Raw genomic sequence first — 21128 nt, 5'->3', positions numbered from 1 at the left:
GGGGACCCTGCGTTGCCAGGGCCGTAGCCGTAAGCATCAAAGGCCCAGGCCCCCAGCCGAGTCCGGGGGGCCTGAAGGCGAGCCAGTGAAGTCTGGCTGTCCAAAGATGGCATGTATTGCCTCATAAAATTGACGAAGCTGGGCAGGGGTTGCTCTGGGTCCCGGGAAGGGAGGGAAAGATGAGTCAACTCTTCAGGCTTCGCACGCGGAGCTGCGAGGGGGGCACCACCCGCATCCCTTATCGCGTAGGCCAATGGATGGGGAGAAGTCAAGAGCGACGATGCTTCTTAGACTTCTTCTTGTGCTTCAACTTACCTGACCCCGCGAGCGAAGACTTGGAGGAAGAATGAGGATGGTGGCTCCGCCACCAGTCCCTTGACCTCCCATATGATCGGAACCTCGAACGGCACAGAGCCGACTGCAGGGATTCGAGAAGCTTTCGGGACCACTCCCGCAAAGACTTCCGGTTCAAAGTCCGGCAGTCTGAGCATGACTTGGGGTCGTGGTCAAGCTCCAGGCAAACAGGCACACCCAGTGTGGATCCGTCCCCGACATGAGTCAGTTACAGGAACCGCAATTCTTGCAGCCGGGCATCCCTGACATGCACCAGGAGTCGAAGACTCGAAAATGGTGTCGACAAAAGTCGGCAAAAAAGTCTGTCAAAAAGTGACTGGAAGTACTGCTCCCTCCAGATCTACAATGGCTGGCAGAAAAGAAAGAACTGACGTCAGCACGTGAGGCGGGCATCTAAGTGGCTACCGTGAGGTCATCCCGGCGACCACAACGCCAATGACAAATTCTGAGCCGACCAACGTCACCTTTGGACGCGCAGGGGTACTGCTGATGAAAAACTTTACGGATCCAGTCTGACGCCTGGGGGAAATTCTAAGGACTAAGGTAAGGAATCTATAACTAACTGTGCTTTTCAGATACAAAAGATCAAAACATATGTTGACCGAAGATGACATGTGGAAAACACAGTTTCCAGAAAGGAGACAGAGTGCTCGCATGCCAGATGTGGAAAAGAAAATCGTATGCTCCCTTCAATGAGAATATTTCCAAGTGGGGTCCACCACAGAACACATATCGACTGCCCAGCGCCCTAGGAAGTTAATTACTGGAGACTCTTCTCACTTTCGGCGTTTGATTAATAGTTCACCAGATCTTCATGGGGAAGTAGAGACTCACTAAAGTACCAGTGATTGCTGCTGCCTTTTCACCATCCCAGTAGCTTGTGGATCATAATGGCGACAGGTCACAAACTCGCAAGACACCTCCAGGTCGAACAATTACAGCACAAAAGAGATTAATTGAAGAGATTTAAATGTATATATGTGTATATCTTTAGTAAAAATTGGTAAGCCTTAGTTTAACTGAGGGGGAGATGTAGTGTCTTGCAAGTTTGCCGTGGCGGAACCCTTTTGACTTCTAGTGAACTCCGTAGAGCTATGACTTAATGAATAGACTGTATTGCAATGAAGGATGCTTTAGAATGTCAAGTTCGCAGTTATGCGCAGAAGAGTAAAGAGGAGTGATACCAAGTTCCGTTTGTGGTGTAGTCATTAGCGGGAACCCCATTTGGGAAGACGCTACAACAAGGTTCAGGAACACTGGAGCAGAAACAGCCATTGAGCAGAAGATTTAGAAGGAAAAAATAGGGACAACAAATCAGACCACCATCTCTGATTGGAGAAATAAAGAAGGAAACATGCTTCTTCCATTACCTCATTGTTTCTGCCCCAAATTGTGGGCCCTTCCTATAATGTGTGGAGCTAAACAAGATACCAGTATTCGCAGTCAGTGGATGCAATGCGTGTTCTCTAATCCAGGCCTCACAATTTAACAGATTCGTGGTATTTGCCTAAGGGGTGGAGACATGCACCTCAAATTACTGCAATGTGTTAATGGGTGGTGCATCACGACAAGGGTGATTTCATGGAACCTGTCAACAACTGCAGCCCAAAATACAGAAAGTATGAGTAGCCTTCTTGGAGCACTGGCAGCCTGAGTTGAGCCAAAGGTTTGCAATGCGGGTTGAACACTGACATCTTGGATTGACCAGAGAAAGCAGGGTCCATTCCAAAGGAGACAACTTTCCCTAAGAGGAGCAGTCACTGGAAAACCTTGCACCAAAGAATAGGGGACATTAGCAACCTCAAACACAGGATTCTGGATAAAAACTGTTTAAAAAAACCAACAGCCAACCATACCATTTTGTCTTCAATGCTGCAGGATTTAGTGAAGGGGGTTCATGCATTCCTGAGAGAAAGAGCTTAGTTCAGGGACTGGCTCTTTATCTACATACGCTGATGAGGGTAGTTGACCAGAGGGGTCACTCGGCATGTACCGAAGCCTCATGGGTGCTTGGATTCCCTCCTGTGGCTCTGTCACAACAAGGAACTGCTGGGCAGAGCCAGAGAGCTGAAAGAAAAAAGCTTTTACACTTTTTATGGTCCATGGCCTCACTTAATGATTTTGCACCTCCTCTCGCTCAACTACCGCCTAGACCCAAAGTGAGGCTCAACCACTGCAGAGGAGATTTCAGGAACAGGAGGGGCCTCACCAGGCAAGGACTTAGCAGGCTATCACCCAAGAAGACTGGTTAGACTCCCAAGATTCACCAAAGAGGGACTCGAGTGGTGAGGATCCAACGGGAAGGAGAGTATTGACTCTACTCCTCGGTTTAACCTGCCCTACCTACTTTGGGGTCACCAGAGTGGTTAGGGGCTTGGTACCTCAAAATGGGCAGAATAGGGGAAGGATACAGCCTTCTTGTGCAATGTTATGTTGTCATCAGGGCCTAGCTAGAGAAGCAAGCCCAATCATATTGTGCAAAAGCTGACTTGGAACACCTTTTAGCAGCAAAAGAAACAAGCATTTGCAATGCAATAGGTCTCGCATTTACGAGAGTTTGAGCTATTGACATTGTAAATGACAATGCCTTTTATTTATGTTTTAAAAAAGAAAACAAAAAGAAAAGGCTATCTGGCAGATGCATCAAAGTTATGTTTTGCGAGTCCTTAATAGCAAATTAACGAGAAATCCCTTGAATACACAATATACAATATCGATTAAAAGCAGAAAATACAGAGGTGTAAGGCTACAAAAGGTTACCACGAACAAGTCAGAAAATCACGGGGCAGGGAAGCACAGCAGGTTATGAAGATAACCAAAGGAAAAGAAGATGGAGGCTTCCCCGGGGAGGGCAACACACAATTAGTAAAAAGAAAACACAAAAATATCACAAAAAAGAAAAAAGGGTGGGGCGAAAAATAGGGAAACAAAAAAAAATCCTCATACGCTGGTTCAGAAGGACAAACAAAACGGAGATTCCAAACAACAATGGAAATTCCGTACAGAAATGGAACAATGGGGAGTTTAATTAAAGACATCAAGATACTCTCTTGGAATGTAAACGGGCTAAGGACAAAGAGTAGGAGGAATAAAATACTAGAATATATTAAAACATCAGAATCCGAAATAATAATACTGCAAGAAACACATCTCCTGAAAGAAGAATGGGCTCAAATAGCAAAAACTTTAGGCTGGATAGATACATACGCCTGTACTACACAACAATGTAACATCAAAGGAATTATAATAATTATAAAAAAGTCTTTAAAAGCGGTTATTGATTCAGTAGAAGTGGACAACAAGGGGAGATGGGCAATAGTTAAAATAAAAACTGAAAATAGACCGCTTACGATCGCAGGATACTATGGTCCAAATCAAGACGACGCAGATCCCCTACGAAAACTATATTCACAGCTTCTATTAGCCACCTCACCTATTATCCTAGGAGGAGATTTTAATCTGGTAATGGACCCCAAACTAGACAGGTCACCACCAGGAAGACAGGCAAACTTGCCCAAAATGAGAGAGTGGATTGCCATTTACAAAAAAGATCTCGAGCTGATCGACATCTGGAGAGACAAAGGAGAAACCAAACAACCGTTCACTCTACACAACAAAAAACTAGGACACAGGTCGAGGATTGACTATTTTCTTATTGATCGAGATTTATCCAATAGTGTGGTAAGTGTAGTACACCTACCAGCTCATATTTCAGATCATTCGGCTGTGCAACTAACTTTACAGATTAAGAAAACAGAAACAATAAGAAGATTCACAGTCGACACACAAATAATAAAAGAATTAGAATACGAAACTTTACATTTCTTTGAACTTAACAAAACCAGTACTACAAAACAGATAATTTGGGACACGTATAAAGCTGTGGTAAGGGGAAAGTTACTGAGCCTAGGAACTTACAAAAATAAAATGCTAAAGCGTGAAATCTCAGATCTGGAAATTAACATTACCACTCTAGATTCCTTAATATTAAGGGAACAAGAAACAAGTAGGAAAGAGGAATTACAGCAAGAAAGACAGCGCGAGAAAGAAAAACTAGAAGACATCCTCGAAGAAAGAGTGCGGAAAAAATGGGAGTCAAGCAAATTAGCAAATTACGAATACGGCGAGGGATGTGGAAAGTGGTTGGGGTGGAAACTCAAAACAGACCTAACCAAAAATAAAGTAAGGAGTATACACCAGGAGGGACAAGCAAAACAAAGCACGGATGAAGAGACAATTAAACAAGAATTCAGAAATTTCTTCGAAAAATTATATACCGAAGATACAAATCCGCAGGTTTCACTGATTAACTCCTATCTCGAGGATGTTCCATCATTGGCACTAACAGATGAAGAAAAGAAAGAACTAAATAAGGAAATCCTAACAAGCGAAGTGGAAGAGGCCATTAAGAGTCTGAAGAAAGGAAAGGCAGCGGGACCGGACGCTCTACCAAACGAGTTCTATATGGAATTAAGAAATATTTTGCTCCCACACATCACGGACCTGGAAAACTTGATTCTCAAGCAGGGAAGCAGCATACCAGATTCCTGGAATGATCCGGTCATTACCATTATCCTAAAACCCGGAAAGGACCCTGCCAGATGCGAATCTTACCGCCCAATATCTCTGTTAAACACAGACTATAAAATCTTTACTAAAATAATGGCGGCACGATTGGGAAAAATTTTGCCGAAACTCAAACACAGATCAAAAAGGTTTTGTTAAGGGGAGACAATTGCATGAAGTCACACAAGAACTTTTGATTGCAATAGACATAGCCGCGCAAAAGAATGTCCCCCTTACTATATTAACTGTCGATGCCGCAAAAGCATTTGACAGAGTGAACTGGGCTTTTTTAGAGAGAGTCATGACTAAAAATAACATAGGGCAGCCCTTTATGCATGTGATAAAACAAATATACAAAACACCAAGATCCAAAATTCTAGTCAATGGCTGTCTCACTGATGATGTGAAAATAGGTAGAGGAACAAGGCAGGGGTGTCCCCTTTCATCCCTGCTATTTAATTTATATATTGAACCGCTTGCAAACAACCTAAGGAAAGCCAAAGAAATCACTCCATTTAAATATCAAATATGGGAGAAGAAAATTGCATTATATGCGGATGACTTAATGATTTTCACGGACAACTATCCAAAAGCCAAGTCCAAGAAGAAACCATTAGTGCCTTTGGAAAGGTCTCAGGTTACTTAGTGAACCATACAAAAATGGAAATAATGACTTGGAACACCCAATTTAAAAGTTCAAATATAAAGAATGAAATAAGATATTTGGGAATCCTAATAAAGCATGATCTAAATAAAATTACGCAACGCAATATAGACAAAGTGGCAGCGGAGGTGAGAAAATTGCTCAAGATTTGGTCCACCCTACCACTTAGTTTGATAGGAAGATCTAACATTATCAAGATGTCAATTGTACCAAAATATACATTTTTGTTCAACTCAATCCCTTTTGAATTCACGAAATCATTGCTGAATAAACCACAAAGCGAAATTGCAAGCTTCATATGGGCCTCGAAAGGCATAAGAATTTCACCAAAAAAACTTCGAAGAAGAAAGCAAGACGGAGGACTAGCTAGCCAGGATCTACTGGAGTATCACAGGGCTTTCTACTTTAAAAACATCCGAGTGCTACTTAAAAGTTATGAAAATTACCCAATACACTTACAAGTAATGACAGATTCAGTTGATCACTACTTATTCAAATTTGGACACCCCAAGTACTTCAAAAAGATAAAACTGAAGATTTTAAGGGAGGCAGCAAAAGTTTGGACACAAATAAGAGGAGTCTTAAATATCCCGTACTATAGCGAAAAAGCACTTATCTGGTGCTCACCAGGGACTCCTGAATGCCTAAAGGACACTTTGGCAACTCCATTAAAACTGGCTAACGTGAACTACTGGGGACAGTTATTGAATGGCTCAACATTGAAAACATGGGCAGAACTTCAAAATATTACTAGTAACTCAATCTCCAAATTTAAATACTACCAGATTCTAAGTTGGTCTAAAACAATACCCACATATAACAAAGAAAATGAAAAACTTGAAAAAGAAATGGTAAAAAACATATTAATACCAAAAGAAGTGGCAAAATGGTACTGGGCATTAATAACAGCTGGAGACAGGAACCAAAACATTGACGATCAAATCTGGGGGAGAGACTTATCCACAGCTGACTTGGACTTAATTTGGGAAAAATCAGTGGAGAAATGCTGGTCGACATTAAAATCTGCGTCACTAAAAAGGAATCACTTATATACAATATATCGAGCATACTGGACCCCGAAAAAACTCTCGAATTTCAAAAATGCAGGAATAAAGAAATGCCCGAAATGTGGTGAAGAAAAGGCAGACGACATCCACATGTTTAGAAGCTGCCCCATATTAAAGGATTTCTGGGATGGAGTTGGTAAGACACTGAGCAAAATCATGAAGAGAGAAATAACTGTAAGTACCACTCTTACTCTTTTCGGGATTGAAGACGCAGTTAGTAGAGGGGGTCCAAACAAATGTCAAGAAAACCTGCTCTTTGTATTGATTGTACTGGCAAGAAGGGAAATTTGCATTAAATGGGTAGGAGCCTCTCCACCAACACACGGAGAGTGGATGAACTCAGCAGTAAGAATAAACAAGTTAGATAAAAAAGGAAACAATAGTAAAAGATTTAAGTATTGGGAAAGTTTTGAAAAACATATAAATCCTAGCACAGAGTAGAAACATCAGTCCTATGATTAAGGCGAAACAACTTCTGGTTAACAAGTATGGTACTTGTTGAGTAGCTATAGTAGCTAGCCCCCCCCCCCCCACGTCTCGAAACCGAAGTTTAAATCATGTGATGTTTCAAGGATACTCCTCTACACTCCCCAGACAAGAAAGACCAAGGGGCAGAAACGGAACAAACAAATCTAGAGGTAGATACCTGAAACTCCGACCACATAAAGCTTCGCAATATGAGGACAAAAAAAAAAAAAATTGCGAATTTTAAGGAATCGCTATTAAAGACTCGCAAAACGGGATGCATGTAGGAATCGCAAGGTTATTAGCGATTCCTACAGATTCCTTATTAGCGATTCGGTAATAGCTAATCGCTATTAGCGATTAGCTATTACCGAATCGCTAATGTTCCGCTATTTCAAGGGTGCCAGGGTGTCCAAAGGACACCCTGTTGCACCCCTGAAATGGACATGTGCACAAATGTTACACACACACATGGCCTAAGGGCATGTGTGTGCGCAACATGTAACTTTGAAAAATGCACAAAAGTGCATTTTTCAAAGTTTTAACAAATTACCACGAAGTTCAACTTCATGGTAATTTGCTCCCCCTATTAGCGAAATCGCTATTTTTTTGGGTTTCATGCATTGCATTTAAGGAATCTCATTTTGGGATTCCTTAAATGCAAGAGCAATTTAAGAAATCGCTATTTAGAGATTCCTTAAATTGCGATTTCTGCATTTGGGATGATGCATCCCAAATGCAAAAATACCGGGAGCAAACTGCCAGATTCTGAGAATCTGCCCGTTTGCTCCCGGTATTTTCTTTGATGCATCTGCCTAATTGTAATTTGAAATGTCAATAGCTCAAACTCGCGTAAATGCAAGACCTATTGCATTGCAATTGCTTGTTTACTCTGTGACCTGGCAGTGTCACTTCGCATTCCTGTGTGGACACGGCAGGCTTCCTTAGGAATTCCAGTTCAGTCCTCTCCTTCCCAGCGCTATGGTACCGACAGACCTGGTTATTAATACAAGACGTATTTATCATCAAATATTCCCGGATTTACGTTGCTCAGTAGCGAATGCAACAATCATGTAATTGTATTTGTTTAAGAGCGAATTGAAGGATCAGCAATACGGATATAACTTCCTTACTGAGAGGCACTGTGTAAAGGGGGAGGGGCTCCCAAGCCACAGTTATTTCACCGTGAAGTTTAGATGGACCCGGCGGCGCTGGGCAGCCTGGCCTTTCATGCCACCGGCAAACAGCAGCAAAACACAGCTTTAACCTCTCCGGTGCTCTGAATGAAACCAAGCGCGTTGTCCCTGAAATGGTGCGGCATTTCTATTAAAGTTATAAAGCAAATAAACAAAAAACAGAAGTATCAAACCCTAATAGAAACGGAACATGGACATAGGAGGGTGGCAGGAACAGGACAGCAACATAAAGGGTGCTTAGAGTAAAGTTAACAAAAGAAAACACAGGGATCAAACCTTAACACTGCTCGGAAAATGTACATCTACGTATGGATCCGCTGGTGCCTCTTTTCGCAGCCCTTCCCTTCTGGTACTGTAAAATAGTCAGCCCACGGAGCCGTCAGGAGTGCAGCGGGGGCATTGTCTCAGTGCTCAAAACTGAAAGTGCGGTGGGAGCACACGAGACGCCGTGAGCGTGCACATCGCCTGTCCCAGTGCAAGCTGAGGATCGCCGGAGAAGACACGCCATCTATCTGCGCTGAGGCTCCGAGTCTGAATTGGAGGCTGAACTGACCTTGAGCCTGGCACGCTCCTACGGCAGCACAGCCAGCGTGAAGGTGGCCGCCTGGGCCGAGAGGTACACCTAGCACCCTGTGAGCTCTGGGGACTTGCTGCAGGGCATCGCGCTGAAGCATGGCTGAACGACTGTAAGGAATGCGGGGAGAGAGTAGCTGTATGGAGAGGGCGTCAGGGTCTGAAATATACTAAAGCAATGCCCAAGTCCTGGCGGGGGAAGGAAACGAAGTGTGGAGTCATGGAGGAATATGGTGGGAGTTGGCAGATGGCACATGGCTGGCTGACACTAGAGGGGGTGCAAGGACAGCTGGGGATTGTCGATTTAATTACACGCTGGCCACACTTGTTCACGTAAGTGCGGCGAGCATAGACAGGAGATGTGAACGAGTATGCTGCCAGCAGGAGTTGTAATAACGCCACAAGCTGTACACGAGCACATCTCATGTCTTGGGGTACACGTGCACAGGTCCTGTCCCTCTTCCGACTTCAAGTCGGCAACAATAGATCTCGCCGATAGCGAGCAGTGCTTTGTGCTGCGTCGCATGGCGAGACCTAAAAACTGATAACTGAGCGGTCTCATGTTTCTCTCTCTTACAATACATGAGGTTCTTTCCATCCTCCTTTATTTGCAGGAATGGTCTGAAAACTGCTCAGTGTTTGCTTGAATCTTGGGTGAACAACGTTTAGGATGAAACTTTTATCCCGCATGGAATCACAACCCGGTTGTTACAACGACCGCATTGTGATTCCGCATACCATTACTCCGCAAGATTTAAAATCCAACGCCTTCCCATGTGTCCGCACAGACTGGAGTTGGAATTGTAACTTATACTATTCCAACATCCAGTGCCCCCCCCCCCCGTAAGTCGTTGTTCCGGAGTAATGTTATGCGGAATCACAACGCGTTCGTTGTTATATTATGTTATGTTATCCGGATTTGTATAGCGCACAGATGCCCCGCGTTGTGATTCCATGCAGGAAAAAAGACTGCGGGAAAAATACCTATATTCGAATCTTGACCTTCACTTAAACAGTTAACGATAAACTAGAATTCATCATCTTTATAAACTTTTAAACCTCCGGCCTCAAATCCATGGATGCCTTCCATTACAAGCGACCAGGTACACAGAGGAAATTAACATGCGGTCCGGCTATTTCCAGTGGTTATTAGCACTCCTGCAAAGGGCCGGTGAAATTTGGAGGAGATTGGCCCATAGGTAGCGCACTTTACATCACCAAATGAAAACACTCATCCAACCACTGACACAGAACGATGAACTGGACTACTTAAGAATACAATCCAATGAATCTCAAAAGATGGGAGCCATATCAGATTAATGGGGAATGTGCGCACATTTCCGTAAATGCCTGATGCACGAACCAGTAAATGCACGAAGCTCTGCATATACTTGCCCTGAGAAGTAGTTTCCGGTCCCGTTATTAACCTCATAGATGCTATTAAACATTCCTCCCCAGTGCTGCGCTGTCCATTGGAACTAGTCCTGAATGGACGTCCAATGGTCGTGCGCAGCACTGGGGAGGTAGTGCTGCCGTTGGCCAATGCACCGAGGCAGCACTTAAGGGGTTAAGCGCCAGTGTAGAGATTCAATGATGCTTAGGTGCATTTTGAAACTGGAGTAAACGTGAAAAACCACAGACCTAACCAGTTAAAGATGCTCCACACAATGTAATGGTAATTGGATTAAAACGATACAAAACACTAGTTTGAGGCAGTTAAACTAAGGAACAGTCTTATAATTATAAGAAGGTAATGCCTTTACTTGGTACAATGTTGAGTTCTTCTTAAAAGGAATGTACTTACGTTAGAAGTTTGTTGCAGCACCTCAGTAAAGATCGTGGTGGTGTCCTCTAGCCTGGTATCAACCGATTGTAACCTAGAAGTGGAACCGAAACAATTTACCATGCTGTATCCTTACAATGTAAGCAACAGCATTAACAGTATAATTATTATAAATTAATGTGTGGCGGACATGAGAATACAGTACACCCTGAACAAAATAACGGGCGTGGTCACAGTTCTAATATTTTCATTGCCTCTCACAGTTACTACATCAACAGTAAAACCATTATTCACAAAAAATAATTCAAATGCGAAAAGGTTAACCTAAGCATAGTTTCACTGACGAATATTTAGTCAGTTGTCAACCTTGCAATTCTACAGCGATCACTCTCTGTTACTGCAGAAAGAGATGGATTTATTTTTAAACCAACACTCATTATTGAATATAATATAATTTATTTTATAATCTCATTAGGACATACTACCCAGAAAAACACTCATGCAGCGTCCAGGCAGAAGCAATATCAGCTGATGCCATTATTTAGTTATTAAATATTGTGATTACAAGAAACTATTCTTGGCTCGGACTTAGAGTGACCAGATTTTGAAAAGCGAAAACCAGGATAGGCCAGTCATAAAAGCAGACAAAGCATTCAATCTTACATCTATGTCTGGCCTTTCCCGGTGTATGCATAGCCTTGCAAATGTGTCTATATATTTGTGTGTACATACAAACACACCCACACATATATATATATATATGTACACACACACACACACATACACACACAGATATACATATGTAAACACACACACACTCAGTGATTGCTTTAAAAATATTTAGGTGTGCAGCTTGCACCGGCCATTGTAAATAAACTTAAACGGAGTGGACCAGTGCGCATGACACAGTTAACCAACTGACATTGACTACCTATAACATACAGCCTTATTTACAACTTATGGAAGGGATGCAGGATAGATTCGTTTTAGGTTCGGCATTTTTCATCGCCTAACAAGCTTTCCTGTAATTAACGACCGGTGAGTCACGCTTTGTAAATGCCCATGCAATGGTATGTCACATCAGACAACAATTCACGTAGTGCTCTTTCGTAAATTTTATGAAACTCAAAGAAAGGTCTGGATTTTACCGATTTTAAGGACCCTTGTAATGGAGGGAAAGGGGTCGTGGGGAGTTAATAGGGGAATGTACTACGCGTGTACTGTTAGCCAGTAGAGAGTGGTGAGAATTGTATGAGAATAATAGGGAAAGAGGGATGCAGTCAGGAGAATGATTTAGCTGAGAAATTGGTATGCCATATAAACAGTGGGAGAACTGTTGTATTGTTGACATAAGGGGCGCATTGGGAAAACGTCTGGGGCATAATGCAATGTTGAACTTTGGAAAGCTTAACTTTTATTAGGGATGTTAAACTCAAATAGACCTGTTTAAATTTGTGAAAAAATTAAAACTGCACAAATTCCTCAAACTAAGACCAGTTCCGGCGAAACCTATCAGGAAAGCTTGACAAGAAACAACTGAAGGCCTATTGTGTAAAGATCTCAGTGGTATAATTAGCATGGAGGAACTGCGAACTGAGATTATGGAAGGAGAATGTTCCGATATAACGAATACACCAATGGTTTCCGCCATGGATCTCCAACTAAAAGGAGGTACCAGCTCTTTCAAACCAGCATCTGTTTTCATGCCTCCAACTATGACTGATGCGATCGATACTTTTTCTGAAGCAGTGATTAAAGATCTGGTCAGATTAAGACATGATATCCAGTATCGGAATAACAATACCACAAATTTCAACAAACAACAACAATTGGCCTTCAATAAACTTTGTGATGACTCTTCCCTTGTATGCAAACCTTCTGACAAGGGGGGTAATATTGTACTTATGACAAAAATACAATATGAAATGGAGGCCCATCAACAACTAAGTGATACTACCTGCTATCTTAAAATCACTAATTCCGACTATCAAAACAGCATCAGAGATTTCCATGATATAATTGCCAAATGGTATGATAAAGACATGTTGAACAGTGACAAATTTCTATTCCTACGTTGTTTAAATCCCATCACTCCGACTTTTTATCACCTCCCAAAGGTGCATAAAGATAATCTCAATCCTCCAGGACGTCCCATCGTGGCTTCCCGGGGGGGGCTCACCGAACATCTTTCTAGGTACATTGACTCTTTTTTATTTCCATTTGTAATTGCTTTAAAATCCTATCTCAAGGACACCACACATTTTTTGAATTTGATGGGTGACTTTGTCTGGCAAACAGGATATTGTATGATGGTGATGGATATCACTAGTTTATTTTATTTATTTTATTTATTTAAGCTTATACCGCGCGCAGCTACCCACAGTGGGTTTCCCGGCGCTAGGGATAGACTGTAGTAGTTTATACACGAGTATTGCACACACTGACGGGCTGAGGGCTATACAGAGTTTTCTACAAATTAGAGAAATCGAATACTTTGAACACAATAAGATGCTCTTAGAATTCTTAACTTTCAGCCTCAATAACAATATATTTGTCTTTAATGGACAGCTGTATAGACTAATGTCAGGTGTGGCTATGGGTTCCTGTTCCTACCCCAGCTTCGCTAATCTTTGCGTTGGCTGGTCGGAGGAACAGATAGCCTGGAATAGCAGCAATGCAATATGGAATCAGAAGATCAAAGCGTGGCATCGTTATATTGACGATCTTTTCGTTATCTTTGAAGGGTCTATAGCAGAAGCGACTACGTATGTTGATGTACTGAATGACAACAATGTAAATTTAAAATTCAGTGGTGAAATCAGTGAGTTTAGTGTCAACTACCTAGATCTCACTATATATGTGGAAGAAGGACAATTACATACCAAAATATTTCGGAAAACCACGGCCGGTAATTGTACATTACACGCCACTAGTATTCATCCGAAAAAATTAATCAAAAGTATCCCCTACGGAGAGCTTTTCAGGTTAAAAAGGAACAACACAACAGAAAGGGAATTTCAGGAATCTGCGAAACTCTGCTTAGATTGTAGTCCGTGGATACAATGATGGAGTGCTTATACAAGCTCTAAATAAAGTAAACAAACGACCTAGATCCGAGTTGCTAAAACCCAAAGAGACTGAGGTTAAAGATCAGGGAACCTTCAGACTGATAACAGCCTATTCCGAAAATTCGGAACAAGTGAGGAAGATATTTAAAAAGAATTGGAACATCTTACTTACGGATAACACTATTAGAGAAGATTTACCATCTAATCCGTTAGTAACCTATCGTAAAGCCAGAGCCTTGAAAGATGACTTAGTACACAGTCACCACATGGTTAAATCCAATATCTTGAGTAAAATACCTTTAAACAGATTTTTTCCATGTGGTCGATGTAAGGCCTGCAAAATCAGCAAAAGGACCCTAACATATGTTATTCCAGGTCTCAAATTCCCTAAGAAAATAACCAAGTTTTTGACATGCACGACACCTTATGCAATTTATTGTTTGGTATGTCCCTGCGGTTTAAGATACATCGGTAGTACCATCAATCCTGTCAAACTACGGATATTGGAGCACATGCGTGCTATCAATAATACCGATGAATCTTATCCCGTGGCCAGACATTTTAACAAATTACATGGGCACAACAGGGACCTGTTGGCCTATTTTTGTCTGGATAGTGTTCCACCCCTTCCACGAGGAGGAGACCGTCTACAGAAACTACGGCGGTTAGAGTCACGCTATATTATAGATATACAGAGTAAGAGTCCGTTGGGGCTCAATACACATGAGGAACTAGCAGTCCATTTGGGATATTAATATTCTAAAATTGAGAGAGACTGTTTGGTTGTAAGATGTCGTTTAGTAACATTTGTTCTTATTTTCTAAACATATGCTTGATGAACTGAAACGTTGAAAAATACATTGTTTTTCTTACACAGTATGATTTTTAAATGGTTTAGCCCATCCGTGGGCGTTAATGAATTGTACAGGGGTTTAGCCCATCCAGGGCTTTAACAGAGTATTGTAAATATTGTAAATACTGCGACTAGGGAATAGTATTCACTTTCTCTACCCCACCACAAACTATCATGATTGATGAAATGTATGTTTTTTCTTTTCATGTTGGAATTGCACATTCAAAGATGGCGATATATTTGCTATTTTTGTTGTCCTTTCTTTATGTTCATGCCATACATACTGTGATTGAAGTAATGTGGTTTAAAAGGAATGGCGGCGCGTTCGCATTCGCAATTGACAAAGGCTAAGCGCTGAAACGCGTCTTGTCCGTTCTGGTTCGCCAAATAAAGAACTGTTGGCTTTGATAACCCCCCCTGAGAGTGCTGTTTCTTGTTCGCATAAGAACGTGAAGAAATGTGGTAGCAGTGATTTTTTCGGCGGGCACACCCCCGCCTCGAAGAGCACCCGCTCGAGTGTGCAGCAGGCTGGTGGTTTTTGGAGCAGTAAAAAAAAAAATTATATATATATTATATATATATATTATATATATATATATATATATATATATATATATATATATATATATATAAAACAAAAGCAATTTTTCATCACAAACCACCGGCAAGGCAGCTGAGCAGAAAAACCACGCGAGTCCCAATCTTCATTTGGCAATATTTAATGGAAAGGCAAGTTCATCAAATCTGACGCGTTTCGGGCGTCCGCCCTTGGTCACAGATCGTCAGGCAAGTAAAAGAACATCCCTTTTAAAGGGTCCATTGCACAAATTACAATTACCATTTTTTTCTTTTTGCAACACCATGTGATTAGAAGCATTAAAACTGAGAACATACTACATATATTAGACATAGCTAGTCTGTTTTCCAAACCATCATTTGATATATGTATATATACAGGTGAATAAAAGGAGGTATTAATGCATTATTTACATTTTGTTGCCAAAGTTTACACTGACATTAACATTTTTATAAAATTGTAAAATTTTCGTCGTTATTTTTAGAATTCAATATCAAACAAATATTGATAACGCCCATTTGTGGTGGCGCATGATACCCGCATAAATGCGCTTGTATATACGATTGCAAAAAGACAATATAGTGTAACCACTGTCCATATGTCACTGAAAAGTGCAATGCGCGTAGAAAAAGTGCAAATGCATATGTGCAATTAACGCCACCTAATCTGCGCAAATATAGCATATAAATAAATATAAATACTTATAAATGCTTTAAAATCATCTAGGTTTTCCAATTCATAAAACCTGATGTTTTGACATATGAACACGATGTTGTTTATGTTGTGGTCTATTACAATAGTTCAATTGACTGCATAAATGCACCAAAATTGTGCTCAAAGCAATGGAGCAAAGTTGTTTGAATATCTTCATTTGTGTAAACTTAAATAAGGCAACAAGTTGCAACCACCCTTGTATAAATCACTGTTCATACAAAAACCAAGGAAACAGAATAAAGCATTGGTCTTAATGTCTATGTTCCAAAATTCCAATAGGAAAATAATGTGAATTCAGTACCCAACTAAGAAAAAATCATTGTGCTTGTGGTAATAAAGAAAAGGGATAAACTACAATATGTGTAATAAAATTCATACTGAAATTTTGAGAAGGATAAGGCAGATAAAGCAAACAAAATTGTCCCATAAATGGAATGTTAAACAAAGACTGGTTATAAGAAAACATATAAATCTTCCGTTGTGTTCAATCCATTGGGAAATTTGCTGTCTAACTCGATGATAAATTGTGACTCCAGTCTTCTAAGCATTTTTTCCCTATCGCCACCCCGTCTAGGTTTGGGGACAGAAGCAATAACATAATACTCCAAGCACTGCAAGTCGTTGTTATGTATCGCTTTAAAATGTCTGGCAACGGGATATGTGCCATCGTTATTCACGATGGCACGCAAATGCTGGAGTATTCTGGCATGCACCTGTAGCTTGGTGCTGCCCACATATCTGAGGCCACAGGTGCATGTCAGAATGTAGACAGCAAAATCCGTTTTACAATTGAAAATGCCTTTGATGTTTTTGGCAATAGGACTGAACGGTGTCAAATACTGAGAAGTATTTTTACCAAATTTACATGCTCTGCAAGTTGAGCAACGTTTAAATCCCGGCCGGGATTTCAACCAGTCATCTTGTTTGGCTAACTCAGGGAATTCGTGAGTGATTTGAGTTTTAAAGGAGGGTCCCCTCCGATAAGTCACCACAGGGTTGTCTGGAAGCCTGGGGGCCAGAACCAAATCTGTTTTTAAGACAGGCCAGCGTTGTTTCATGATGGACTTAATTTGTCTGGCCTGTTTACTGTACCCGGTAATGAGTCTGGGAGTTGGATCCTCCCTTGAATCAGTTGGTACGTTTGATTCGTTGTTAATAAACAAAGATTCTCTGGATCTAGCATTGGTTTTCTGGATGGCAGTTTTTAAGACTGCCTCTTTATATCCCCTGCATCTAAATCTATCTAATGCTTCATTTGTACAGACAAGTAGATCAGACTCACTGCTACAAATTCGTTTTATCCTGAGTAGCTCCCCAAATGGAATATTATCAATGGTGTGCTTTGGATGTGAACTGCTGGCATGTAGAATGTTGTTGCCAGCAGTTTTCTTTCTGTGTACTTTGGTGACAAGACGGCCATCTTTAATATACAGTTTAACATCTAAGAATTCAGCTTCATGGGAACTGACATTTGAAGTGAATCTCAGATTCTCTTGGTTGTTATTAATGCAGTCAAGGAAATGATTGACACTTTCCAAATTCCCCCTCCAGAGAATAAAGACATCATCTATAAATCTTATCCACTGTATGACATGTTTGTGATACATGGTGCCATGGGTGCGCAGGAGGACCTGTTCCTCCCACCAGCCCACGTGCAAGCACGCGTAGCTGGGGGAGAAACAGGCCCCCATCGCAACACCTTGCTTTTGTATGTAGATGTTGCTACCAAATAAAAAGAAATTGTTGTTTAAACACCAACCAGTGAGTTCCAGAATCATTTTGTTGTGCATGTAACATTCAACAGGTCGCTTCCCAAGGAAATGTTCTAATGCGGTCAGGCCTGTTGTGTGCACAATACTAGTGTAGAGCGACTCAATGTCGAGTGTGACCAACAAAAGATCGTCGCTCCACGGAATGTCCCTGACTTTGGCAATAAAGTCACCCGTGTCTCTTACATAGGTTGGTAATCCTTTTACTAAGTCCTGTAGGAAATAGTCCTATATATAATACATACACACACATACACACAGATATACATATGTAAACACACACACACACACACTCAGTGACTGCTTTAAAAATATTTAGGTGTGCAACCTGCACCGGCTATTGTAAATAAACTTAAACGGAGTGGACCAGTGCGCATGACACAGTTAACCAACTGATATTGACTACCTATAACATACAGCCTTACTTACAACTTATGGAAGGGATGCAGGATAGATTCGTTTTAGGTTCTGCATTTTTCATCGCCTAACAAGCTTTCCTGTAATTAACGACCGGTGAGTCACACTTTGTAAATGCCCATGCAATGGTATGTCACATCAGACAACAATTCACATAGTGCTCTTTCGTAAATTTTATGAAAATCAAAGAAAGGTCTGGATTTTACCGATTTTAAGGACCCTTGTAATGGAGGGAAAGGGGTCGTGGGGAGTTAATAAGGGAATGTACTACACATGTACTGTTAGCCAGTAGAGAGTGGTGAGAATTGTATGAGAATAATAGGGAAAGAGGGATGAAGTCAGGAGAATGATTTAGCTGAGAAATTGGTATGCTATATAAACAGTGGGAGAACTGTTGTATTGTTGACATAAGGGGCGCATTGGGAAAACGTCTGGGGCATAATGCAATGTTGAACTTTGGAAAGCTTAACTTTTATTAGGGATGTTAAACTAAGGTCAATATAATAATTTGTGACTGTTTTATCATTATTTATAGTGATCCCTGATGAAGGGATTTTATCAAATAAACGCTGCCAAAGATGATCTTTGCTTCTGTCATGTTCTTTCAAGAGGTCCGGAGGGACACAGTTTGAACACTAGAACTTTGGAGAATGGCATTTGCACACCGCGTATGGTCTCACAAAAGTTGAAAAAAAGTTGTGGAAAAAGTAATGGGTTTAACCCCTTGCGTGCTTCCGTCGGCCAACAGCAGCACTACCTCCCTAGTGCTGCCGTCAGTGCCCCGCCCACTATTCAGAACGCCCGCACCGCGGCGGAAAAACCGCCATGGTTAAGGAGTTAAAATGACGAAGCTGGATTAAAGTGAATGAATATTTCGTTGCCAAGTTGGCATAATTCAGCTCTGCGACTGGTTGGGGCGAGATGACGACCCGTTCCCTAAAGTTCTTAATCAATGTCTTCCAGCTTTTTTTATTCCTTCAGCTGCTAGCGGATGAGTACACTATTCAGTCTATGGCAATGTTTTTAAAGAAGGTGATTAGATGCAGAAAGGCCATCAAACTGTGATTTTCCGGCTATGTAAATATGATTGTGTTTAATGACATCTTTTAGCAGTAGTGATTGTTGCTGAAGGCTTTTAATGTTTTTTTAAAGATTGTTATATACCTAAACAATTTGTATATGATGTTTTAAGCCTGCGAACAGTGATTGTATTTTATATATGGATTCTGCTTTTATGGTTTTTACTGATGAAATCGTATAAAGCTTATTGAAATTGAAATTGACACAGATAATCAAGGGAGACACACAAATCTTTAGGCCAAAGAAGATTGAGTGGTGAGATATGGGAAAGACTAATGCAACCTTCAGTTCAACCACAGATTTTCAATTGAGCAAATGGTGACAGTCTGTACTAGAATAACCCTCCATTTCCTAAAAAGAACAAGGCAGTGGCTCCCTTCTTTATCTTTTGTTCCATTTAACATGCTGGGCTGCCAGTGCAGATTGTTAGAGTGATCAGACTGGTACATGTAGCTAGTCTGGGACTGGTCAGTGACATCTTAAGGATTTTGAAGGCCCTGGGCAAGACCTATGTTGGGGGCCCCTGATAGGAACAGCATTGACATTTATTAAGCAATTCCTTGCCAATTCAACACAGTATAATCCAAACTATACTGAATTATAAGTTACATTTCAGAAACTAGATCAAATAAAAATAATTTAAATAGGTCTTGCTCTGGACCACAAACATTCTTAAGATGACACTAGGTAGAGAAACAGAGTAAGAGGTGGGAGGCAGGCCAGACTAGCAACACAGCAATCCAGGAGGACATACCGCGGCGCAACGCAAGCCGTACCAAACCCAACAAGAGGATTGCACCTGAGATATACCACGACACCATGGAGAGCAGAGGCCCAAAGGACGACCACACCTCCCCAGCACACGATAGAGCTATATAATAGCTACCACTACCCCACATAGGGCATGTCACATCCCAAGAACATTGGAACCCTCTTAGGTAAAAAGTTTCCGCAGCAGAGGACAAACAGAAAGACCTACGGAGGAACAGCAGATGGCTTGCCAATCAGCCAATAAAGAATACACAGAAGGTCTAATGTCCGGGCCTACAGAGGATACCAACAGCCAAAACCACAATCAAAAAAGGGGCCGGACCAACAGCATCAAAGCCCTAACAAAAGGACATAAGGGTACATCAAACACACAACCGGAGCCACCCTCTACCAGGCCCCAGAAAAACAATGGAAGAACACCTCCAAAAACCAGACTGACTTACAGGTCACTGAGGGGGAGGTGGGAAAAGGAGTAGGAGGAGGACGACGAAGCCCCGCAATAAACCTCTGAATGGCAGAGTCCGCAGGGGAATGGAACATAAGAGTGCCATCAAAGGGAAGGTCCACCAGCCGTTCCCCACCATACTCCGGGAACACACTATCCCGTAGCCAGGCATGTTGACGAAGGGCCACAGAAGAAGCATGGCGGCTTGTGTGGGTGGTGGCAGCTCCCATACGGACCCGTTTTGATGCACTCAGGAGATATCTCTGATTTTTAAACTGTACTGTATTTTACCATTCTCTGCACAAATCTGTCTTGAAAGTGCAGAGGAGCTTCCACTTATATTTTAAAATTTACTTTGCTAAATTCTTATCTTTGTGGGCTATAAGCTTACCTGTTTAGTTGTACTCTCATCTGGTGTGCCTGCCTGCCCCGTTCCACCGCGGCTGTTGTGCCGTTTGAGTGGAGGGTGGGCGGCCATCTTGGGTGTAGTCTCGGACCCCTGCTAGACCAGTGGCAGCTTTCTAGCTGGGGGAGGGACGTGCATCCATAAATTGAACATGCCCTTTCGAGCGCGCAGCGGTCGCGCGCTGTGGGCCTTGCTGGCGCGCCGAAGGTAAGCCAAAGGTCTGCCCGTCTGCGCCTCGGGCGCGCCTAGTGCCGGCCAGGCTACCCTTTTTCCCTCTGTGTCAGTGGGTGGTCCACTGAGGTATATTCAGAGTGAGCTTTTGGCTCTTAACCATAATGTATGTAAAGGGATACAACCATG

At 41.8% G+C, this 21128-nt stretch overlaps 1 protein-coding gene across 1 annotated transcript in view; it reads right to left on the bottom strand.

Annotated features, from left to right (window-relative positions):
- SYCP2L (synaptonemal complex protein 2 like) overlaps window positions 1–21128 on the bottom strand; it is a 1791741-nt gene that overhangs the window by 88544 nt on the left and 1682069 nt on the right. Inside the window, exon 38 of the mRNA XM_086966882.1 lies at window positions 10690–10762. Within this exon, the coding sequence (XP_086823008.1) occupies window positions 10690–10762 (73 nt within the window). The remainder of the gene's footprint in view (window positions 1–10689; window positions 10763–21128) is intronic.

This window comes from Lissotriton vulgaris, chromosome 4_1 (genome assembly GCF_964263255.1).
Source record: "Lissotriton vulgaris chromosome 4_1, aLisVul1.2, whole genome shotgun sequence".
NCBI lineage: Eukaryota > Metazoa > Chordata > Amphibia > Caudata > Salamandridae > Lissotriton > Lissotriton vulgaris.
This window is presented reverse-complemented; position numbering and strand designations above follow the sequence as displayed.